General features: G+C 43.1%; 1 protein-coding gene across 1 annotated transcript in view; it reads right to left on the bottom strand.

The window, feature by feature from the left end:
* The window catches only part of AGBL1 (AGBL carboxypeptidase 1), a 290,148-nt gene extending 264,713 nt beyond the window's left edge, over positions 1-25,435 (bottom strand). The window contains exons 1-6 of the mRNA XM_062584021.1: positions 25,404-25,435; positions 25,159-25,339; positions 4,926-4,989; positions 3,428-3,577; positions 2,718-2,849; positions 187-280 (exon numbers count right to left, since the gene is read on the bottom strand). Coding sequence (XP_062440005.1) covers positions 187-280; positions 2,718-2,849; positions 3,428-3,577; positions 4,926-4,989; positions 25,159-25,339; positions 25,404-25,435 — 653 coding nt within the window. The remainder of the gene's footprint in view (positions 1-186; positions 281-2,717; positions 2,850-3,427; positions 3,578-4,925; positions 4,990-25,158; positions 25,340-25,403) is intronic.
* Positions 25,436-25,805: the final 370 nt, after the last annotated feature.

Raw genomic sequence — 25,805 nt, 5'->3', positions numbered from 1 at the left:
AATGGCCATCATAATCAATCACATGATGAGTCACAGCACCAGCATGTATTTCAGGGAACTACTTCTGCTTGTTAAAAAACCCTGCAGATTTAAAGTGAATCAATTTCTGATTTGCCTTCTTTCTTTGCCAAAATTTTGTTTCTTGCTGGTCTGAAAAGATGAGATCCTTTGGGGGCTACTGCCTACCTGACTGTCCTGACATGCCTCTTGCTGTAGGGAGTGATGACTTCAAAAAGCAGCTCCATGGCTCCATTGATGCCAAGTGCAGTTCCTGCAGTTACTAAGCCAAAGAAAGAAAAGCAGTCAGATTTGAAGCAAGCAGTGTGGAATGCTGCATTTTGAGTAAAGCAGACAAGGAAATAGCTGTCCCTGGGGCTACAAGCAGCTTTCTCTGGGCTCCCAACTAGACTTCATAGATCCTTTCACAGATGTGGACCCTGAAGCTCAGAGCTGTCCGTGGACAACCCTAAGCCAAGGCCATACTCAAAACAGATATTACAGTATCCTGCCCTCCTTCCCTAAATTCCCCGAAGTTGCTTTTCCTATAGATATTGTACTCTGTAGAGGACAAATCATAGTTAAATAAGGTCATCTCCCAGCAAAATGACAAGGCTGAAATTCATCCTACATTTTCCAGAGGCAGTTCCATGAGGATGGCTTATTTCACAGGGACAAGGAAGGCTGTTTTCTTTCTGTGCTATTATTCAGTGCCTATGGAAGTGAGTTTGGGGAGGGATGTTTCTGAATGCAGCTAAACTCCAGCTAGGCCAATTTTATATTCACTTGCTAACATATTGAGAGCTTCTACAGATAGATTTTGCAACTAGTTCTAAAAATGTCCAATGCAGAAACTAGCTGTTTAGCCAGGCCTCCCTACTACAAGACAGGTCTTCTATCTAAAGAAGGGGAGAATACAGCCCTAAAATATTAAATGTTACTGAATGGAGTGAAAAGATCAGTAATCAACAGCAGCCAGAGGGAGATCTAGCTGTCTGCCCGCTGCTGGGTTTTTAGCTGTTTTCTAGGTATCTCCCACTGGGCATGAGAGCTGCTAGAGAGCCCATCATCTCCTGCAATGTCTTCTGTATCCCTGCCAAGTTGTCCTATGATGGAAAGCTTTGGAAGGCTTGCCAACTACTTTCACACTAGCTGCTAATTCATTAGAGAGATGGCAGTGTACAAAGCTGCTTGAACTCACCTTGCCCCAGAGCAGGATGTGGGCTGCCACACAGGACTGGCGGCAGAGATTGTGAAGGGAGCAACACAGGGCAAAGAACAGGTGTACTGAGATTGTAGCAAGGAGTGATCTTTTCTGCTTTTACATCTAAGCACTCTCAGAGCTTTACATGTTTCTAGATCCACTCCATAAAACTAATTTTTCAGGTTAGGAGCATGTTCTCCTAGTTCTGTTCCTCATCTACACAAACCTTCGCTCTGCCTTCCCTGCCTCTTCGCAGATGGGCCACAAACTCACCAAGCTAGAATTACTCTAGGAAGGGGGAAAGCACAGCTGGGTCCAAGGTACAAAGAGAGTAACAACTGCTACAGCAAAGGAGCAGCAGATAGGTTCTGAAGTAGGGTAAGGGGGCTGACATTAACAGAAAGGAAGCAAGATTGCAGTGTGGCATCCTAAAATCTCTGCAAAATCTGCAGTTGAAATGGGATGCAGCTGCAATGAAGGAGAGCAGGGGAAAAGTGTAGATAGTCACAGTATTATTTCAGTGGGAGGCAGCACAGGTTTGTTACACAGCTGTGCAACCTGAATAAAGGTTGCAGCTTGCAGCTTCTGGGCTCAGCTACACTTTCAGTTGCACTCAGCCTTTCAAATGCTGCTTATCACAGGCATGGGGGCTGAATGTTGAGGCTTGGCTGCTTGTCTGAGAAAGCCCATAGTCTGAAACCAGCTCCTATACAAATAGGAGGAACCTGCAGGGCTGAAAGCCAGGAACGATAAATCTTAGCATGCATAGCAGGCTGCAGACAGGATGGCTGTCAGAAGCTATCTGCTGGGTGAGGGAAGCAGGGAGGGAGAGGGAATACCTACAGTTAGCAGAAGGAAGTTTGTGCTGACAAACTCAGTAATGGGGAAATCCTGCATGAATGTGCAAAGTTCCCCTGAGAGAATACTGGAAATCCCATTGCTTGAGTCATTTAATAGAGGGGCATAGCCATTTAGAAAGAGCAGGGAGAAGACATGGGGGGTGGGTGGGATAACCAGGTAATAAGTTCTCAGCTCTGATAGGTACATCCTGAGGGACCTTGAATGAATCAATGATTTTTCTCTGCCTCTGATTCTCCACCTGTATTTCTCTCCCTTGTGGAGCTCCTGTAAGAATCAATATAATCAGCAATTGTGAGACGCTTGGCTATTGCGATGATAGGAACTGCATGCAGACCTAAGATACTTATGTCTCAGAGCAAAGGAAATGACTGCATATATTCTAGAATAAGAGATCATTACCATAGATATTTTTCACTGTAGCATTTGTATTTTTAGTTTACAGATGGGATATACTGCACAGCTTTCCAATGAAATGTCCCTTCAGGAGCAGCAGTATCTAGGGCCAGCCTAGGGTTTTTGTGCCCAACTCTGTACATTAATAGTGCATAAAGACACTAACCATTAAACAGGAATGATGTTTCCTTGCACTAAAATGACTATAAAAGAGCTCTGGTAGTTGTTACCTTGAGGAAAGGAGGAAATTTCAGGCACTCACCACTGGAAGCACAAACCCGCAGCACCCAGAGGCAGTGAGTGAGGTTCAGGTGGTGGCCAAGGTTTTTTCTCGCCAAGCTCAGTATTACATCCGTTGCTTCCAATCTCTGTACTTTTAGCCCAAACTTCCTATCTGAAATAAATAAATAAATAAATAAATATAAATAAAATAAAAGCAAACAGGTCTTTGCAGCAGGGCTGATAAACATATTTACACCAGCTCTTATACGTATCAGGCTCTCATAACAAAAGCATTAAACATTCCAGTGAATTAGATCAATATTATTCTCAGGACACATTAAGGTGCCAAGAATATATGCCATTTACCTGGCACAAAAATCATACACAAAATCAGATTTTAAAGATTTAGCTTCGGTTAAGAATTAACGTTCCCATCTGAGGAGCGGGAAGGCTTCGAGCCACAAGGCCAAAGCAAGACGGGGAGCAGGTAACACCCGGCCAAGCCGCGGCCCCACGGCACGGCCAGACCGCGGCCCCGAAGCGCGCTGAGGGGGGCGGGCAGCCGCCGAAAGGGGCCACGGGGCCTCGCACCGCCGCACCACCCCGCGGCGCGGCCTCGGCCGGCCGGGGCGCTGCCCACCCGCCCGCCATGCCGCCCCAGGGGATCCCCCCTGTCCTGAGCCCGTTATTTATTCCGGGCGCCGCCCGCTCCCCCAGCCCTGGCCCCGAGGCGGCGCCGCCGGGCGGTACCTCTGCGGCCCACCGTGGCCAGCAGGCGAAGCAGCGGGCGCAGCGTGGCATCGTCGGGCGGGTCGGCGCGGGCGGCGGCGGCGGCCAGGGCCTGCAGCAGGGCCTCGCTGCCCCCTTTGCTGATCAAGTAGTGGATCCTCCGGTCGGTGCCTGAGGAGAAACGATGGGGAGAGGGGGGGCGAGAGGAGAGGCACCGCTGAGCGCCGGGCTGCCGCGGGGCACCGCCGTCGCAAACCCGAGCGGCGCCCACCTGCGCGGCGGCCGCCCCTCGCGGCTGCTCCGCCGCCTCGCCTCAAGCCTAAGGGCGCTCGCAGCGCTCACTGTGGCTCCCGGGCGTCCCCGCGTCGAGGACGCGGTCCAGGCTGGGCTACAAAACCACGCGCTCTGCTGCCTCTTTCCGCATGAGCCCACGTCCAGCTGGAGCTTTTCGTTGCGCCTTGAAGCGCGGCAGGGAAGAATAAGCAGAGGCGCCAACGGATTTCAAAGGAGACGAAAGCTCAGTGATCTTTTCTTAGTTATTGAACATTAAATAAGCAGAGGGATAAAGTTCCAACGGGCTTGTGCCGAATGAAGAGGAATCCTAGGGAAGCTTTGGAGGCAGCTTTCAAACAAATCTAGGTCTCCAAAGAAACCGCATGCTAATGCTGTGAGCCCCACTGTGTCAACAAATAACGATCCACGGGCTGCTCGGGCCGGCTGCGAATTGCTCGGGTCTCCGTACGTCGTGGAAGAGGTGCGTCGAGCCCCGGGAGTTCCCAGGGGGGACACAGTACCTTCTCTCATCCGTGTAGCGAATTCTTCCATCTAACTGCAGAACGATGCTGCACAGCTTCAAAAGAGAGGCTCAGCTGGACAGAGGACATCTCTGGTGGGGCTCGGAGCAGTGGGGGATGCAGGAGGCTGCCAGCACTTGCAGATGCAGGCCCCTGCAGCCTAGCAACTTGGTCTGCTTGAAAATTGTTTAACAAATGACATTTTTGAGGTGGAGCAGGAGGGAAAAGAAACTTAATTCACTGTCTGTTCTTTTGCCAAATCATTTATTTTTTCACATGGCTCAGACATGTGCAGCAGCATGCCTTCCCTGTTACCATGAGGTGAAGATGCCTTCTGGGGAGATGTTGAAGTCTCTCTCTCCATCGGAGAGAGTCACCATGACTGAGGAAGTCAGGTTTCTGTCCCTGTCTCACAGCTCGCTCGCTCTCAGTGACCTTTATGAATGTTTCCAGTGGTCCGCTGCCAGGAATTATGAAATACCTTCAAACTCGTGGGTACTTTTTATCAAAAAAATTGAGACATTTTGTCTTTTTTTTTAACCAAATAAAATGCCCAGTCTTCCAAAACACAGCAGTACAGACTGGAGAGCTATAGCTACAATTCCTGTTTGTCCAGCTTGCAAATACTTGGCTGGGTGTATGCAGCTGTGATCACCCTGCCCTGCACTAGGATCCCCTGCCCGCAGTGGGCCAGCAGGCTTTGCTCCAGAGCCTGGCTTCCTTACCCAGAGAGAGCAGGTCAGTGAGAACACCGAGGATATTCAGGATGACGTCCTTGTCATGGGAGCTCTGAAACGGAAACAGAATTGAAGGATAAACTCGGAACGATGAAGGATCTTTTCTGCAAGGGACTTCATGCTACACAGGGGCTGCAGTGAGATACAGATGCCTCAGTGGTCTAACAGCATTGAGATCCCTGTTTGGATACTGAATACTTTTTGTCCCATCTGGCCAGTGAATGTGTGGCATCATATTAATAACGCATCTTAAAAGCCTCTGATGGACATACTGGTCATAGCACACTGTATTTAACACACAGTAGTATTCTGCAGTTCTCTGAAACAAAGAATAAATCTCTGTTTCAGCTAGCCTGACTCTGATATTACTCTGCATGTTTTCCTATTATTTTGGTAGTATGTGTTCTACAGATTTAATTCCAATGTATTCCTTTCTTCTGAATTATTTCGGCTTCCTTCCAAGCATTCAGCACATTTCAGCTCACTGGGATCTGGAGGCAAATCAGTAAAAGCTTGAAGAGATGAGACAATGGGAGTTTTGGGATTATTTCACCATGGCCCGGAGCACACTTCTCCCCTTGCAGGACTTTATCTGGCGGCACTCAAGACCCACGCTATGATAAAAGCTGTTGGTATAATAGCTCCTGTTCTTGGAGCTGTCTCTAAGCTGAGGCTCTCATGCTCAGTTCCTGCCATGTACCCTGTTGAACTGTATACCGTAGCCTACTACCTTGACTTCCCAGCTTGACCCCAGACCTGCCTCATTGCTATGGACTTGTCTGCTGATCTGGGCTTTTGTCTGAACCTGGTACAATCACTGGAACTGCTCTGTTCGCCTTGCTCAGGTACTGTGAAACTCTGCCTTTGCTGGGGGGCCCCTGCCACTGCCTGCCCTGCTGCCACCCTCTGCTCCCGCTGCCCTTCTCCTGCAGAGCACCCTGCCCTTTCTGCTCCAATGCATCCCTGGCTCCCCGTTCTATTTTATGACAAAAACAGACCAGAGTTTATATATCTGTTTTATTCTAAATTGTATCTCTCTTTCTTGGTTTATTCTGGCTAGCCAAAGTTGAGAAAATTCTGTATCACACCAAAATGTTAAATACAAAATAGTCTTCATTGAGAACATCCCTTATTACAGGCAGTTGAAGAGGAATAAGTGTTGTTGATCTAATTTATAATAAAATTTCCATGTCTTTTCAGCCTCACCACAAGGAACCTCAGAATTTCATGATCAGAAAGATGTCCTAAATTTACTTGAATCAAGACTGAGTAAGTACCACACCCTGAAAACACACATTCTACTTTAAACAAAAAAAAAATTTAAATTTTGCACTAGAGGAAATGAGATAAAAATTGTACTTGAGGAGAAGAAAACACATAATGTATACGGTCTATTTGTGGTACGGTAGGCCTCTGCTTGAATCCTCCTCCAACTGAGCAGATTTCACTGCTGAGGCTGAAGAATTAATCTGTGATCTGTATTGCTGTATGAGAGATTTGGATTCAGTTCTGGATCTCTTAATTTCCATACAAATACAATACAACACAATACGAATGTCCTTTATAATAAAAGTCTTCCATTTGTGTGGCCTTGATCTTGAAGAACCTCAGCTGTTTCCCATAAACTATAAAGGAATCACTTTATCTCCCATTAAATTATTATAATGGGATAATATCTTACAAATATGACCCCTATATTCCTGAATATTGAAATGCTTCAGAAACTTAACCTACTAGTACATATTCCAGAGATATGGGATGATTTCACCAGCCAGAAAAACTAAGCCATTCTCTCACATTTTTAACATTTTACAACTGAGTATTAAGAATCTGAGAGGTACAATCTAGCAAGAAGAAATCGCAGAAAGAATATTAGGAAAATATTAGGAATGCAAATAGTCAATTTGCTTCCAGTGGATCCCTGCTAAAGTCATTGCACAGGCTGAAATGTTTTTGAGGGTTGTGTAGCTAATCACGCTGTTGCATATCATACCCTTCTTTGTTGTAGTGGAGGAAGGTGTGTGTTGAGTGAGACATGGGAATGCAGCAGGAGAAAGGGCAGTCTTCATGGTTAGAGCAAACAATCATCAGCCAGGAAAATCTGGTTTCTACCTCTGTAACAGAATTGCTGTAGAATGGTTGGAAGCTCCCTTCAGCCAAATTTTGTTCTGTGTTGGATAATTGTATGTGCCTCCTTATGTGTGCAATGTCTGTATTAGCGCTGATGTTTCCTAACTTCTGTATCCTTAACTTTACATATTGTTAGATTTTTTTTACCATAATTATTAACAAACAGAAACCTAAATTACGCAAAACTACAATTCCCATCATACTGTTTTTGCTTGCTTATCAGTGCTACTAAATATTAACTGCTTACTGCATGTTTCGTGCTAGCTTAAGAGGAATGAGACTATCATCACGGGAATGAGACGAAAGAAGTGGTCAGCATAAGGAATGGGGAGAGAGGAGTTAGGCTAGCGTGAGAAATTAAGGCAAACAGAAAGAGGATTGATTCTGAAACAGAGGACTCAGGGAGGAGGGTCTGTGAGCCTCCTCACAATAAATAAAAAATGAATAAAATTTATTAAGATTTACCCTTCTTTCTGAAGAGTAAATCTTAATAAAAATTCAGCCTTTTCTTGAGCTTTGAAATTGAAAAGCTCAATATGATGGGATTTCTGATTCCTTTAAACAAAGACAAACAGAGTATGTGGCTTTAATGAAATCCAGTAACCCCAGATCCACCAAGTATAGCTATTCTCATCTTAAAGGAAGGGGACACACAGGACCAAACAAATGAAAGTCTGTAGAAATGTCAAAGCAGTGCTGAAGACCATTCCTTTTAGGTGGCATATCTAGTTTCAGTCATACATTCATCTTGCTGATGCCTTTTTCCATTCATCAGTCTGCAGTCCTGAGCTGTTCTCTCAACTATCCCACTAACTTCAGAGGAAATGAAGAGCAAACAGAGCCCTCTTACCAGAAGTTCTTTGGCATGTTTTAGCATAGGGACATAATAGTCAAGCAGGCTGTCAGGGGTGATGAGCGTTCACCAATTTACTGGCTCCAGGAAGAGTTACTGTTCTCAGCACTTTTTTAAATATCAGGCTTGACTAAATCAGACTGTCCTCTGGTTTTGTCTTGCTGCCTCTCAGTATCCCTTTCCTCCGTAGGTGGATGGATTACACATTAAGGTTGCAGTAATGAAGTCTTCATTGATTTATGCTCCTATTACACTAGGTTGTTTATTTTAACTAATTGGATTGTGGGTTTCCTAAGCCATTAACACAAATAGTGATGACATAAGATATCCTCTGAGTTTCCATGCACTTTATTCAGGGACTCAAATGAACAAAGAACTTGAGGGGACACGAAAGATTAAGCTTTAAAATGTGCAAATTAGAGCTGGGTGATATTACCAAATATTTTATCTGAATATTTATTCTCACTGTCTTAACGCTAGAACTCTGAGCACGTTGGTGCTCCTTAGACTCCCCTTCCTTCAGTGCACTGGTGAGGGAATTGGGACTTCTGTGTTTGCTGAAGCAGTGGATAAAACCCTAGTCCTATTACAAATGATAACAAATTTCCCACTAACTTCAATGGCACAGGATTTCAATCAAAGAATAGTACAGAAAATCGCAGAGGAGCACAGCTCCGATTTATAATAGCAGGACAATGCAGAAAAAGCATCCCTAAAGCTGCAGTTGTGTGATGAGAAAGTAACTTGCCTTTTCGGTAGACAGCTCGAGTTTTTACTTAATTGGCTGAAAAATCATCAAAGGAATCTGGACATTGAATTTGTATTAGAATTAATTATTTAATTAATACTCATACCAAACTGTTTGTGGTTGAATTACCAACAAAGAATTCATTCACAAAAAATGTTCAGTAGATCTTTTTGAACAACAAGTACAAATGAAGGAAATCACAACTTGTGCTGGATCTAAAAAAGATGAATAGAGTAATTTCTTTAATGCAAATTACCTACCTAGCTCTGGTTAAAATAAACATATTATATTCTTATTGAAAGATATGTTTGAATGTTCAAGAACAAATCATAAGTAAAGAAAGAAGTAAAATTCTTCTTGCTAAATGTTTGCCATTATTCCTCCCAGCACTTAGGAAAGTTAGATGTAACAGCTATATGCACACAGACTAGTGAAGATGCATTCGTGGTATGAAAATGGAATAATAGCTGAGAAAAGTTCCCAGAGGCTGAGGTTAGATTGCAAAATCACCAACCTTCTGCAGGATTTCACTGAAAGGATTTAGAGTTGGAGCCAAACTGTCACCTATTAACAGCAGTCTGTTGTTGCCTTTCACAGCTTGCAGCAGGACAAGGTCTAAACTAACAGAAAACATCATTTAAATTATCAAGCAGGGCTGTAAATTTTGGCTGGAACCCCTCCTCTTAGCTTTACTTCGGCAAAGCCTGATGTCATTCTCATCCAACTTGGAGTATTACAGACCTGAGTACAGATGCATTTAACCAGTTCCCAACAGATAGTTCTTCTCTGAGTTCTTTCTGGGAATTAATTCCTGAAACACCAGGGCTTTGCTTAGCTTAGATGAAACTCCTCATAGATAAATCACAGGAAGATGGAGAAAGCCAGGAATAAAAAATAGCTCAGTATGTAAGTCATTGATATATTAAAAGCATCAAGAGATTAGTTAGTGACATTGGGTTTGGAGGACCCAATTTTGGGTCCCAAAATTGTTATGACTGATATAGCTCAGATTAGTTTCCGACCTACTATTAAGAAGAGAAAGAGCTCCTATGACATATCCTATTTCTTTTGCTCCTGAGAAAATGCCAAGGCAAACTGTTATTTACTTAAGACGAGATTATAAAATCTCCCATTTTGTCCGGGAAGTCTCCTGGGATAGATACTGTAAACTTTGAAGAGCCACTAGAGATGAGGATTTTCCTGTCCCACCTGAAGTGCAGCAGCTATCAGTCAGTTTCCCTTTTAGAACTGGCTTAAAATGAAGACTTCCCTTAAACTATGTCCTTTGTGTAGCCCTGGGACCTTCATGTCTTTTACCCAATGGCAAGTATTTCTCCAAATAAGACATGTAAACTACTGAGAGTGTTTACTGAGAGTCTAAGCATTATTGCTGAGAGAAAGGAGACTAGCTAGAAATAAATTGAACAGCATTGATTTATGCAGCATGATATTTATCAATAAATATTTTATTGGGGGAAAGAAATACAAAGTTGTTATTCCTCTCATAGAGGTAGTAAATGCAAAATTAAAGAAGTCATTCCTGCAAGACAGTGGATAATTTGTTTTCTATCAAAACTACTACTAAATTAATTGTTAGATATAATCTCACAAAGCTGCATGACTTCTTAGAAATGAAAACAGAAGTGGTCTGTTTTTAAAGAAAAGCTATTGCTGCCCTATACTAGCAAACTTCCAGACTTTTTTTTTTTTTTTTTTTTTGAGAGAGAGAGAGAGAGAGAGAGGCTGAGGAATAGCTTGCCCATTTCCAGGGATTTTTGTTTATTTGTTTGTTTTTAAAAAGTCAGTTTTTAAATAGAAAAGCAGGATTTCGCATCTACAAAATACATCCTTCTTTCTTTCCTTACCCCCTGAAAAATTTTGCTGACACAAAAGCAGCAGTCAGAAACCTACCTGCCTGTGAAATAAGACTTGTATATGCAAGTAAGATGTCCCACTATCTGCACTCATAGTCTGTTGAAGAGAAAATCTCATGCAAAATTATACTTGCAAAAATTAAGATCAGGTTAAAGGCATAGCAGAATTAGTCCTCACTCTTTTCTGAGACCTCGTGGGTTCTAAATAACTGTACTAGTATTGACTCTTAAATCAGAGACACCCCTCCTCACGTACTGCCACCAGTGAGGCACAGGTGCATGCCAGACACTACTGCCATGTACAGCCACCCACCACTGGCATTATGGATTTGGCAGCTGGATATCTTCTTCCCACAGCAGACTATCCAGTCTTAAAATAACTGTGAAACCAAGTTCTGTGCCTTATATTGTGTGCCTTGACAGAGTGAATTGCTTTTTCTAATTTAAGTGAAGCTAAAACTTCACACTTAAATAATAGAGCAAAATACCCTGGAGAGTTTCTTGTTTGTGTGCTCCCATCCTCAGTTTCAATATCCACCCAGCTAACTGTAATTTCCTCTTGTGGGGAGGTTATCATCAACAGTATTGGATGCATGGAGGTTTAGAAAAAAATCATTATTCCTGGGGGGAAGAAAGAAGGTTCAAGGATCTCTGAAATTTCACTAGGCACCATCAGAATAATGAAGTGTTCCAATTCGAGTGATTACAGCCTACATTTTGTTATTACTGCAGCACTTTATTATAATACAGCCATCATCTATCTTTAAAAGAATGCAGAGAAGTTACAGTCCCGGTCCCCCTACTCCTAAAAAACCCATCCAAATGTCTTATACGTTGTCACAAACTTCACTACTCTCTGTTGTAAATAGTAAGTACATTTCTTTGGTTCCATCTGGAGTTCCTCTGCTCAAGAGTCAGATAGACCTGAGTAAGCCAGGAAAAGCAAAGGAGGCATGGAAATGAAAGGGTCTATTTAAAGACTCAGAGAAGAGGACCTTGCTGCTTGAGTAGTGTCCTGAGCGAGCTATTTAATCCTTCAGGAAAGGCATTCACAGCTGTGTGGGATCACGTAGCCCTTAAACTGTACACAGGGCAGCCAAGAGGCCTCCCAGAACAAGACACATCTTCAGCAAGTTCTTTTTCCTGACCTCAATCCTAAGAGGCAAGTCCCTCTCACTTGCTTCTGCAGGCCCCTGGTAGGCAAGGTTAACATCCTGTTTAGCTATGCAACAGGTACTTGCATTCCCACTGAAGCTCAGTATCAAGCCAGGTTTTGTGCATCAGCCCAAAGCAACAACTGTGGATTTTTTTACTAAGGAATATAGCAAATAGTGATAAAAACCCTTCCCTCTCTCTGGCCTGCTGCAAAGTGGTGTGTGACTTTTTTCATGGCTTCTAGGAACCTGAAACTATGATTATTCACATCCATTGCACTTGTGTGTGATAACCTGCAACTTTTTTCAGTAATACACCAGAACACTGCTAGGTATGGTGACTGCATACAGTTCACGAGGGATGGTAACTTGTCCAGGTGACTGGGCAGTAGTAGTGCCTCAAAGCAGAATTCTTCATGTTATATCATGAGGATTTGCTTCTATTCATTGAGCTTTAGGGCTTGTTCTGGAGGGATGGTGTGCTAGACTCAATGGGACTGAACTGCTCCAAGGTGAAGCTGGACAAAGTTCAAAATTAGATTTGAATGTCTTCAAAACTGAGAGTGTTAAGATGCAACAGTTTGGCCTGAGCTGATCTCTAGCCAGAATAACTTGATGAATAACATGGTGGAAATCATCTGTGCCAAGGAATCTTACTGTATTTAATGCAATAAATTGCACTAATATGGCACCTTTCATCACAGGATCAGAGATTTCTTAACAAATTAATTAAGACCTGCCCCACTGCATCCTTCATCAAGGAGATTCATTGTCCTTTATTTTCCTAGGGGGAAGTGAAAGCAAGACTGAAGTGAATCAATGTCAAAGCCAGGGACAGAGCCCAGATATCTATTCCAATAAAATAAAGTAGAAAGACTTTCTGTACAAAGGTGTTGCAGTTCTCAGTCATGTACTTACTTCTGTTTCATTTACGGGGGTTTTAAAGATTTTCTCCCCTGAGAGCAATCTTCTTTTCCCATCTTTCCAGAAATACATGCAGCAGAAAAGGACCATCCCCTGGAAAAAGTCCTAATGGCACACTTGGGAGAAAAAAGCTACTCAGAGTCAAGGGTTCCAGCCCTGTTTATGAAGAGTGATATTCACTTGTGCCCAAGGCCTTGACAAGAGAGATGCAACACATAATTCAGGAATAATAATAATAATACAGAAATTAAGAGATGCATAGACTATGACCTGACCTGTCTCCAAGGAGTGAGTTTTAGCCACTGTATCACACAGACTGCAAGGCATTTCACCTAATTTGAGCAACAAGGTTGTTCATCATGTCTGTGCCACAGGCTGTCACACAAGTAAAATGTGCTCAGATCAAGCTATCTGCAGCAATTATGCCCTGATAGACTGCAATTTCTTGGATCCTTTTGGTAAAGTAAATTGCTTTTTTTTTTCTTTCTTTCTTTCTTCATGCCGGAGTTCTCTTTATCTTCTCAAAAAAAGAATCGCCCTTGTGCAAAAGTTCCTCCTGATACAAAGTTCCTTTGTGTCATTTCCTTCTCTCACTAATGCATCTCTAATAGAGCAATTACTTTATTATGTAGAATAAGCAGTAAAACACACTATTATATAACCTTGAAATGCATCTGTCAAATTGGAAGTGTTAGAAGAATCAAGAAACTTTCAGATAAATCAAAACACCTGATAGTCTGCAAAGAGTTTTAGACTTTCCTTTGAATATTGCTAGTGTTCTTTCTGTAATTAGTACTGCAGATAAATTCTTTTAAGTTTCACCTCTTATTTCACAATGAGTTGCCTGTGACACCTAAAGATTTTGACTGATTTAATGTTATATCATTCACTTTTTTCCTTTTTTTAATCTATTTTTATTTTAATGCCAAAATTATCCTAGCATATGCCTTTCACACTCTCGTAATAATTTTTTGTATAGCATTAACTCTTCTTGCGCAAAGATATCTATATGCATGTTAGCACCTACTTATTGGTGTTTCTTGGATTTATTCCTATGCTTTTTGTTCCTTTAGCTATTAGTGAAATATTTTAAAATATTATGTTTCATTCAAATGCTGCTCTTTTAAAGCTACTTAGCATACCTGCGACCCAAACTTAATAGGGAGAGATGTAGTTTTTCCATTCAGCTGTTGTTCTCTTTTCTCCGCTAGTGCTAAAAGAGCAACATGAAACATGCTACAATCTTTGTTCACAAGACTTTATGGAGGTAACTCCAGAGAACACCGTGCCTTTCAAAGAAGAAGCAGATTTGTGAATTTCGAAAGTTTTTTCAAACAATGGCATTTGTCTAAGTCCAACTGAGTCCTGAAGATCCTTGGAAATTTTCCGATATACTTACTCGTTAATAAAACCATAGATTTTGAGCTGAGAGCAAGCTTCTTTAATCCCTGGTCGTGTCATACCACAGGAAACGTGAGCATGTGCAGGTGGAAATAAATATCCATAATGAAGATGCTGCCAGTCTAGCCTTCTCTGTGATATTCCTGCTCAGACTAAGCAGGATAAAGCTGCAGGAGTCCCCACATGACTCTCACTCTACCCTGGCTCTTACCTAGGATAGTGCTGCATTCAATTTGGGCTTTTCTCTGTATTCCAGTGCTAAAACTCCCATTTGTTACACATTAGTCTGACATGAGCTGGTACAGGCTGAAGGAAAGAAACACTATAAGGTACATTCTGGTTTAGGCTGACACTAGTCCTTTCTCTTGCTGAGATAAGTGTCCTTATGTGTCAATCTACCCCACTTTCAGAGGTGCTTTCTGGAACAGCAATGAAAATGCTTTTAATCAATCAACACTTAAGAATGATGATTGAGGTATGGGTACTGGAGACAAATAGCTAATAACTATTGTTAGCCATGGGTTATTTTCTTAGGAGAGAGAACCTGAAAGGGAAAATAATGAACCTATTTTTCCTATCCAGCCTAAGTGAAAAATCAAACAGCAAACGAAACATGGCATCTATAATGAATAGCAAACTCTGTTTTGAAATTCTTAATGATTCAAAGTATCATTACTAGTAATGTAAAGCAGAACAGCTGTCTAACTGCATTGATGAGACCTATCTGTCTAGATTTTAACAGCAATCTTTTAAAAGTAAAGCCTCAGTTCTCTGAAGAGGCTGCCAAGTTTTTAAACAATATGACTGGGCTATGTCACTTTTCATCCAGAAGATAGCACAGCTTTTTATTATCTTTAGTCTAAAACCCGCACAAGCAACAAGCAACCAGCAACAATAAGACAGTGTTATCATGTTAAAGGAAGGCATGTTTGGGCCTTTATTTGGCCCCGTTATATCAGTTTAATAGTTCAAAAGCATTTGGAAACTACGTACTGGTCAGTCAAGGTAAACGGCATTTTACTAGCTCTGTCAAAGAGTTCACTGCTGCATTTGTGCTCTAGGAAAATGTGACAGGAGTTAAATTTAAAAATACAAGTTCACTGTCCTTTCTGATGCTCTTGAGCTGTGATCTAGGCTGACGTGGATCAGGGATGTTGCAAATGGGGAGATGAAGGAGAGCTCTTACTCTTACTGTCCCTTCTCTGTGTAGCAAGATGGTGATGCTTCTGTAGCTGAGCAAAGTTTGGCACTCACTTTGCCCACTGGAGTTTGAGGGACAGGGCACTTGCTTTGCCCACTGGAGTCTGAGGGACAGCATTGGCTCAGTACATCCTGATCCAAAAGGCAAAGAGCACGGTGTTCACCGATGTGCCATCTTCCACATTTAGCTTCTCTCTTCTGAGACCCCAGATGGATTTCACTGAACTGAATGCTCTGAGGGCTGGCACATGCTCATACAGCATGAGCGTGTCTGAGATTGAGGCAGACGGTCAGCTGGGGGCACAGCCGTTTGTGAGAAATCATGGCCAAAGAAGAGGCTGCAGAAACAGCCTCATTCAGAGTCTCTCGTGAGACACTCTCACATGGGAGCAGACTGAATATGTGATGGCATATGACTTGTGAAACAAGGGGACATTTGGCAGGAACCACTTACTCCTTTGCTACTGGTACACCAATGGGGAAGGAGACCTCTGAGCTCTTCACAGTCCCACTCATGTCTCCCTGAGGACTCAAAAATGCAGTCTTGATTGGACAGTGGGCTGATCTCTGTGAGAAAGGCGAATTCTTCATAGAATACCCTGAGCATGTTGTCAAGGAGACCTGTTAGTGTAACAGTACTCCACTGGTTTTTCTGGGACATAAAGAGGATAACTCAGTTAGGAACATTTCCATCTTTTTGATCAGCCAGCCTCTTCAACAGCTACTTTTTCGATAAAACCCTCCAGAGTTTGCAGTCACTGAGATAGAGCCGCTGCTGTGGGAGCTTTTGGAACAAACCACTAATAAGCATGGTTTTCTTCTCAGAGGGCAAGTCATTTTAATGCATCTCTGCTTCCAGCTGTCCCCTTGAAATCCATTTGCATTATGGAGAGATCAAATGACCTAAGCCCTATTGGAAGGGAGATCGTCAAAGACATACAGAGCCAGCCGTGTATTCTCGTTCTTGTCTGGCATCTCAGTCTCTCCCATTTTGAAAATTTTAGCATGGGGCAAAGGACCACTCAAGTGTGGGGGTTTTCCCAAAGAGAAGGTCAGATAAATCAGGGACAATAATGCTTCTTTCCCTGAACCCTTCAGAAGCTTTCTCCATGTGGATGGTGCTGATTTATTCCTGGAAAAATGGAGGGTTGAAAGAGACAGCTCAATTTGTTCCTCTGACTTCATCAGATCAACATTTTAATCGTAGGGAAAGGTCAGGTGGACCATTCTCCCTCCTCCCCTCCTTTGCAGTGCAGACAGGTGGACATTCAATATGCCAAGCAAACTGCTTATGGAAGGATCTATCTCTCTCTCTCTTCCTGCCACAGGCCTTTTTGCCAGGTAAATCCTGAACAAAATAGAAGGGCAACTTTATCTTCACTATAAATCTATCGCTTTGGCATTCCAGAATGAATCCTGTTAAAAAAATGGAGTTTTACATTTAAAGTTTAAACTGAGAAAAGAAAACAATCTAAAGAAGAATGACAGAATTGCACTGATTCACCTAGGTTTCATGAGCATGGTATGCTCATGGAGAAAGTTGCTCCACCCTGTGATTAGGGAAAGAGTTTTAACTAAGGCTCCCTATGCCCAAACTTGGCTGCTGAGTTTTGTCTCCATTTACAGTCCAAATGGGGAAATCTGGAGGCACAGACATTAGATGAGTTTGATAAAAAGGGAATTTGTAACAGTCCTGTGAATAAAGCTGAGGACTCCTGCTTTAGACATCAGTGCAGCATCATTCTCTCTGTCAAAAGGAAAGAAATAGGTAACAGAACACAGTGATGGAGCAGATGGGTCCGGAGGAGAAGAATCTGTCTCCATTTACTGCAGGGACCAGATTGACATTAGACCCAGTGGGAAACCTCTGCCTCTAAATTGCACTGACAGTGTGCACGGAAGACTTCTCAGTAGCTGATTGCAGTGCAGCACAGTGCTGTGGTGCCTCCATGGTTCTAGTCTATCAGAAAAATATACACTTTGCTTTCAAAGCATCCTTGTTGAAAGGGGAAAAAAAGCCAAGATTATTTTGGTAGAGTAGTTATTTCTCCCACAGGACTCTTCATTGTCAGCATTACTCAGCTTTTTTAATAAGAATCGTCATAAAAGTTTTTGCTATTTTCATTAAATCCGCTTCAACCTATAGCACCTTTTGAAACACTAGACTGTGTTCTTTCTGGAGAAAAGACCATGGAAAAGAAAAAGAAAAAAAAAGCCTTATTCTCTAAGCCCCTAAGGGATGTAGGCTTCGCTTTGCCCAGAGAATTTCTTGTCAAGCAAATGTTATTCTACCAATCAATAGCAGGTCTAACACACTCATTCCAGCCTTGGACTTTCTTGGGTCTCCATGGAGAAGGTTGTAGATTCCTCCTAAGGTGTACGACCCATCACTTTCCTGGCTTAGCCTGCCTCCACAGTCTCTGGGGACAGAAATCAGCCTGCTCTGCTGGAGAATTGCATCCCCTCATCCTTTCCTGCAGAGATGAGCACGGAGTCTCGCATGCAGGACAGCTTCAGGCCATGGATTGACACTTCTATTCTATAGCCCATCAGGCCCTGTAGACAAACAGGTGCAAATAGACTATCTGTGAGACAAGTGCTTATAAAAAGAACAGGGAAAGGCAATATGGAATTATTTTATATCCTGGTCTGGTGAGAAGAATGTAGTCATGAGGCTAGAGTTTGGCAGAGTGCAATGACCTGTGTAGGCACATAATACATCTGCTGATTTAGGACTTTCAAAGGAGCATGGAAGTCTGAGGTTTTCAGACCTCAGTACATCAACTCTTAGGCACACAGAAAAGGACCACATCTCCTCAAGAGCCTGGCTTATTCCACCAGGTGTTTCTGTTAAACACCACCTTAGTTCTGTGCTTCCCTTTGACTTTGCGCACTCCTCCTGGAGACCTATAGAAAGATGGGCTTTTACCAGCACGTCTCTCAGAGGCATAAATGTATGTCATCACAAGTACAATGATGACAAATGCTGCGTTACCTCTCACAGCGCAAGCAGTAATACTCACACCCTGGCAATGTCCCTGTGATAGCAACAACTCCAGGAGCAATTTTCAACCTTGCTGTTCCGGATTAGTGACATGAAATCTCTAGCCGTCTTTTAAATTCCCAATATAATTTTGAAATGTTTTTCCCCCTATTAACAAACATCAGGGAATCTTTCTGCTGGCTTTAGAAAAGTCTCCTAAAGTTAAGTATTATCAGCTCACACATTTTTAAATACAGTCAACTTCCTTGCACTCTCTGTGAAATGCCATGTAGTGAGCTTTAAGTCAACAGTGTCCATAAACATATTTACTACCACAGTCATTTTTCCCCATTATAGATAAAGCCAAAGGGACAGGACCAATGCATTGGACAGAAAAATACATTGAAAGGGTGTCTAAACCATTACAACAACATATAGCATAATATACTGCAAATAAGTATATGTTATATAAAGAAGCACAAGCACTATGAATCTATTCAAGCAAATGCCTCTTTGTGTGAAAACATCTCCTTTCAGATATTTCATAGAGTGAAACTATTGAAGCCCAAGGAAAGGAAAAGGCTGAGATTTTCCATTGACATAAAAATACTCTTGATATGTACATGAAGATTTCTTTAGATTAACAAAACACCTATGTAAGGTAAATAAATTCCAGCAATTGTTCCTTGCTTATGAACAGATAAGCAGATGCATTTTAATATATTTTTATACTATATGTGAAAAGTATTTCAACTCTATGCATACGCATTCTTACATAATGTAGTTTATGTGTGTGTGTGTGTTTGCTTGTGTCCATAGTCTTGCACAGTTGTCCACAAACTATACAATATAAAGCTGTTTGTCTAATGTAACACTGTATTACATCTGAATTTTTTAAGTTAAACACTGGAAAGTCAGGCACTCAACAGGTAGGACGCACCAGTTTTAAAGTGTTCATGTAGTTTCATTTGGTCCCCTGGAGTGGTTATATTTTTTTAATTACATGATAACTTGTTTTATTCCACAAAACCCCTGCTTTTTAATGAGTGGTGCCTGCCGCCTGGAAACTCACCTCCTATAGCTATTTTGTCTTTGTCATTTAGCATATGCCTCTGTGCATTATTTATTGTGCAGCATGCAAGCCCCGCACTGAAACAGAATTATTAATTCATTCCTGGATTTTTTTTTCTTTTGCAAACATTCATGGCCTCATCTTCTCAAACACTTTAGCAAGGCAAGGTGAGATTACTAGCTGCATTTTATACACAATTAACTCAGATGCAGAGGATTATAATCTGTTTCGTTAGACATGCATTCAACTGATATAACTACAAGCCTATCCTGACTCTTATTCTTTCTTCTATCTCTTCTGCCGTACGCCTTCACATTTCTCCAGCAAGGGAGGTAGGCAGTCTCCAGCAAATGAGAAGCTTTCCAGGGCTATAATACAGCATACTCTTGCTCAGCCCATATATTGTTGCTGCTGCTCTGATCCTTCTCTGCTCGATTTTTGCACTCCAAGGCCCTGCATCCCCACTGATGTCGCCACAGGAAACTCTGGATAGCCGAAGTGGAGGCATTTTCAGGGACTCTGGTAGCACACTCAGAGAACAGCTGCAGCCAGCCTGAGGACAGAGTGAAATGCTTGTCCCAGTTCAGCTGGTGGACAGGTTTCAACAGATTCCAGAACGTGCCTCCAATTTCTCCTAGGGACTTTAGTGTTCTACACTGATCTGCAAGAGTGCCAAATCTCAGTATTTCTTCCACAGCCTGACAGGAATTTGGGGCTAATATGCAGATGCTTGCTATCTTTCCTCAAAGTAGATGCAAGGTCTCCTGTTGTTTGGTCATGCCCTCTGGCAGTGAACCAGGAATTGTAGAAATGAGCTCTGGATTATCTTTAAATTCTCTTTGGACACGGACAAGATGGCAGTTGAGGTGGGAAGAACAAGTGGTGATCCTGAAAGGCGGGGATGAGGGGGTTTGGACTATCTCCATAGGATTGTCTGCAAAGAACTGTTTCTTTTCTTCCACAGTTAAACCAGAAAATAGATATGAGCAGCCTAAGAAGCACAGGCAAAAGAGACAAGAAAGTGTTACTGGAGCATCCAGCATTTCCCACTGATGGGTTGTCCCCTGAAACCCAAGTATCTCATTGAGCTAACTGCACCTATTTTAGGTGCTGCAAATCTACAATATATTTTGTAAAAAATACAGAGAATACTAAGTGCAGTTTGCTGTTCAGTTTAGATATGACAATCTCAATAAAATTCAGTTAATGAATCGCATAAAAGTGGCCATTTGGTAGCAAGTTCTGATTTTTCTTACCTCTAAGTCTACTCCACTAAACCTTGCCTGCCAGGCTGCCTTCCAAAAGCAGAGTTCCAAACTCTGAACTCCTTCGCCTGCTATCCAAACCAGTGGGCATTCTGCGTTCTCAGCATTTCTCAGGATTCTGCAGCTACTTTGCCCAAATCCAGGAATCCCATAAGCTCTGCCGACAGGATAAGTGCAAGGATTCAGAGCAGACAAAAGCATTTTCTAAAATGCTTTTATATTCCTTGTCACTAGAGCAGCACGCATATCTTCCCACTTGACTTTAGGATAACAATAGAACCACCCTGTCGGAGAGCCAGCGAAACAACCATAGAGGCAGCGCAAGGGAGCAGAGAGATTCAGGTTAGCAAACAGGGGATCCTGTATCTGCTCCCTGCTGGCCCCATGGTCGTTCAGACAGGAACCCATTCACACAAATCACGTCCTCCATTGATACGTAAGATTTTCACCTCTTTACTTTTGAACCATAGCATTTGGGAACCTTCACAGTCCAACACAGTAGGACAAAGTTTGAGCCAAAGATCTGCCAACAGCCCCAAGGGTTGTCAGGTTAGCAGCATATGCACACAGGGGATGTGGATTTGAGAAGCATGTGAACACCATGCTGAAAGCCAGCAGGAAACGTGGACTCCTCAAACAACACAATGTGTGCTGCCATGGAATAAGGAGACATTCAAGACATTCTCAGGGGTAGCCAAGCTAGAGCCTGGATCTAGTGAGCAAAGAAGAAAGTGAGGAGAAGTGGCAGAAGAACTGCTTCTTATTTAGCTAACCAGTTAAAGGATAGAATGAGATGAAGGCCAGCACAACCCCGAGCAGAAAACTAGGACCCTCTAAAATTTCAAGTGATTCAACAATCTGGGACATCTTATCGGCGAGAAAACGGGTTCGTTTTTCTATTATTCTGCTTAGCTACTAACAGCTTCTTTAACTAATGCCCAGAGAAGTCCTCTGGGCATTAAAATAAAGGAGGGATCGAATCCCAAATCTCTCTAGGATTTAGCATGAGAGAGGCTTCCTGTAAAATTAAATGTCAGATTTTTTTCCCCTCCAGTCACAAGCTGTAGGTGGGAAGGTTGCTCATTTTGCCATGCTGTGGCCAGAGAGTAGGGTGAAAAGGGCTAACCAACTCCTGGCTTGGAGTAAGTACTGCACTGCCTGTATGTGAAGACAGAGTCCAGGTGGGAATGAGCTGAGGAGGTAGGATGTGATGTAGTAAGAGTCAGGAACAGAACTGAGTAACATCATCCAAGCAAGAGGAAAAGGAGGTGATAATTGTAGGATGTAGCACTTTGGATGGAGAGAACAAGGAAGAAGACAGAGAGAACAAGGGAGAAGGTAACAGGGTTAAAAGCAAGATGAGAAACTAGAGTAAACTCAAAAGAGCTTGTCTGTGCAATGCTGATACAAAACCTCTGAGAAAGGGAAAGGTTTTTCTTATATCTGAAATTCACATTTTAAAGCTGCACCTTGTAAGCAGAGAAGCACTTTTTACCTAGATCTGAAATGCCATGTCTTCCCTGCAGTGACATTTTGGTGACAAAATGCAGCTGCACTTTGAAGTTTTTGCTTTTCACCTTGTAACTTATTAGAACATCTGTAATATGTTGTGCTTTCACAAGCTTAAGCTGTCTTTGGAGTATCACGTTCCCTCATTGCACTGGGAGTGGTTTTGAAGAACGATGAAACAAAATATGTTTCTTCTCTTGACTGAAGTAGGAACTCTTGTTACAAAGTGCAAGTTGTTCAGGTTTTTGTTCTAAGTGATATGATATTTACCAAAATGAAGTTGTAAGATTAGAAGTTAAAGGGTCTATGCAGGGAGAAAATGAGACAGAACATTTCCTTGGGCTGAAGGTGATAGAGTTTATCTCAGGTGGGGACATCCTTCAGGCTGAGAATAATAATCTGTGCCAGTGCTTGGAACCAAGAGGTTCTATTCTTCAGTGGGTGACCAAAGGAGAAAGGATGCTTTTACTCTGAGGTTTATAAAGGCTGGCTTGGTGGCTGAAGGTTCCCTTATTCCTTAGCTGAAAGTGTTCTGTGTACAAAGGAATCTTATGTGTTAAAGTAGATGGAAAATACACAACAGAATCCTGCAGTATAGTCTGATGTATGCAGCAGAGATGTTCTTCAAGCTCAGTAAAACAGCATGAAGCAGGAATAACAATTCAGCAGGACCCAAAAACAAAGCAACTGTGTTTAGGGCAACTATTGCAGAAAATAAAGTGTGGAGAGTTGTTATCAGCAGATTCAAACATCAACAAAAGTTACTGTTTCCCAGGCCAGTATTTTCCAACTATTACAAGTTGAAGTAAACATCTTTTTTAATCACCAAATTTTTAGAGCAGAGTTAGGTGATGGCATTGCAGGGTCATGCAGGTAATGTTTTGGCTGGAGGTGGGGCAAGAGGGGAATCAGAACATGACAGGGTTGTAACTGTTATCAACAACTTATTCTGCTGTTCACTAGCACCCAAGACTCATAATCATGTTGAGGATGTAATAAGAAAGCCTATTCTGCAAAGCAATACAGAATTTTTAGACATGAGACTTGTACCAAGGGACTTCTACCTGATCTTAAGCTACAGCTCCCAGTTTAATCCTGGGCCTTGTCCAGCTGTGTTCCCAGGTTACGCAGAGAGAGCAGCAGGACTGTTAATGTTTGAATGTACACTCAGCTCTCAATTAGCTAAAGTAATAGAGGTAACAAGTAACAGTAACTCAGATATAGGAAAGACACAGTCTAGTACAAAATATGCATGATATAAGCTGCAAGAACATAGGGATGGACAACTTACACTGCCAAAGAAAAGGGACAGTAAAATAATTTCCCCCAATATGCCAATTTACTTGCAGAACTCACTGCTACAGGGTGTCATGAAAGACAAACCAGAGTTTGAAAATGATATGAGAAATAAAAGTTGTTGACAGTTATATAAGCTTGGATAAAAATGTCAAAGCTGATCAGCCCACACAACTATACTTTAGAAGCCAATTATGTATCATAGGGTTTTATAGCCTTTTCTAAACACTTGTCACTGGTCACAGATGTCTTCAGAGACCCAGGGCTGGGAGATACAAATGCTTGAGCTGATCCAGGAGGTTAAGTCTGTTTTACACACCCTATCCCTAGTATTCGCTCTCTGTGGCTTCTGGTAATGTGAGGTTCTGGCAGACACAAACAGTAGTTAGAGGATGCTCCTGCCTTGGATGTGAAACTCTCCATGCAGTACACACTGCCTGAAACTCGTGTCTCTGTTAGGCTCTGACTCACTTCAGTATAGCTGCATGTGCCGTGAGTTGGGGCACCCTGAAAAATAGGGATGAGGAGAATTTTGCTATATTTCTTTAAAAGCTGCTTTTGCGCAAGCAGCTGATCTCGGCAAAGCAATTCCCATTTACCCCTCATGACAAAACAACAGCTCATGAAAGCACAGTTTCCCCTCCCAAAACACACCCCCCATTTCACAGAGTAGCTCGTGCCTCAGCTTAGACATCTTATCCTGCGAGACCAGGAGGAATGCATCCATCCTGGTGGAAAACAGAGCCGAGGAGACAGCCTACAGACGTGAGAAGAGATACCTCTCCTTCATCTCATAGCAGAAGTATAGTCCTGGACCAGGACAGTTCTCTTTCCCTGCTCCTCAGGAGCATATACTGAGAACACACAACACCAGCGCCTCGCCGATCTCGCCCTCAGGAGCTTTTATCACTTCCCCCGAGTGCTTAGGGGTCACGATAAAGAGAATTTGACAGGGAGGAACTTGCTGCCTCCAGACACATTTGTTTATTCGCTCCCCACAGCCCTTGGTGTAATGCTGGGCGTTGCAGCAGCTCACCTAACTCGCAGCCTGGCAGCACTGTCAGCTCCCATTCATTGCAAAGCAGGCTATTGCTCGCACCTCCCTCACTCCCCTGCTGAACGCAGCGCGATCTCCGGAGCTGAGGCTCTGCCCTCAGACGGGCTCGGTGATTGATGCATAGCAGTAATTGCCAGCGTTCATCTCCGAATAGTGAAACTTCATTTCATAAAGGCTTTTTTAGGGTGGGAGGTGCAGGTCAGGACTCCTGCACTCTGATGCTTTTAGAGACAAGCCAGCAGGGAGCTCGTGCGAAAAACCTCAGCCCAACAAGTTGCTGCTGGTGAATTAAAGAGGAAAACAAGCCCAAGCGCCTCTCTCATTAGTTCACGCTGTTCTTACCTGGAGGGTGGAGAGAAGGACTTGCAAGCCACTGGCTTCTTGTTCTGCCATGCTGCTCCCCACTCACACTCCCTTTCTAGCAGCAGACACAATGCAGCTAGAAAGCAAAGCTGCCAACTTGCCTTGCTGCTGCCCCTGTGCCGTTTAAGAAACGAAGAAGCTAAACAGAGATCCCCAGACACATGCACGCTGCTCCCACCAATAATCACAGCAATGCAACTCTAGACCTCAGCAGGAGAGATAAATGTACCCCCTCCCTCCGAGCTCTCCCACTGTGACGAGAAGATTAATTCCTATATAAAGAATCCTGGGGATTAAGTAAAGTGCTCGGGAAAGGTCTGGGTGCTTGGTGTGCGGCAGGGGGAGTATGGGGAGGGTGGCAATAGCAACAAGAAAGCAGAAGAGCTACAAACCTCAAAGAAAGCGAGGGAGAAGGGAGGGAGTACACTGGCTGCCTGACAGGCATTCCCAGCTGACCTGCTGATCCGTTCCAGACCAGACGTGGACTCGTCTCTGCTTGACTCCGTTCCAGTGAAATTGGAGACACGGCAAAGGGAGAGCGAGCGAGAGAGATGTCCTCGGTCTAAACGAGCGCTGACAACGAGCGGAAGATGCACACACTATGGGGGACAGGTGGAGCGGACTCGCCACGGCTCACCGGTGCTTTTCGGCTTGCTGCTTCTGCGGCATCTCAGCCACGAAGGCCTCAGGCAGCACCCCGCAATGTGAACCGGGGTGCTGAGCACACACCAAGGGGCATTTCTGTTGCTGCGCTGCAAAGGCCAGGGAGGAAAGCAAAGCACTGAAGACCTGCTTGCCTCACCATCTGCTTCTGCAAAGCAATCCGCCGGTGCTGTTTGCTCCAGGGACTATTGCAGTGATTCACATACCCATTTCTTTATGTGATTTTTGTAACCCAGAGCCTAACTTGCTACCTGATACACCAGCTGAGGTACAATTCTGGTTGTAGATTAAATTCCTAGAAAAGCACAGTGTGTGCATGCAGCTGAATGATATCAAAGGACTTAATAAACAAGAAGCAGCAGGTAGATGTTGAGCA

Source organism: Rhea pennata, chromosome 10, assembly GCF_028389875.1.
Source record: "Rhea pennata isolate bPtePen1 chromosome 10, bPtePen1.pri, whole genome shotgun sequence".
In the NCBI taxonomy this organism is placed as follows: Eukaryota; Metazoa; Chordata; class Aves; order Rheiformes; family Rheidae; genus Rhea; species Rhea pennata.
Note: the sequence above shows the minus strand (reverse complement) of the source record. Positions and strands in the feature narration are given on the sequence as shown.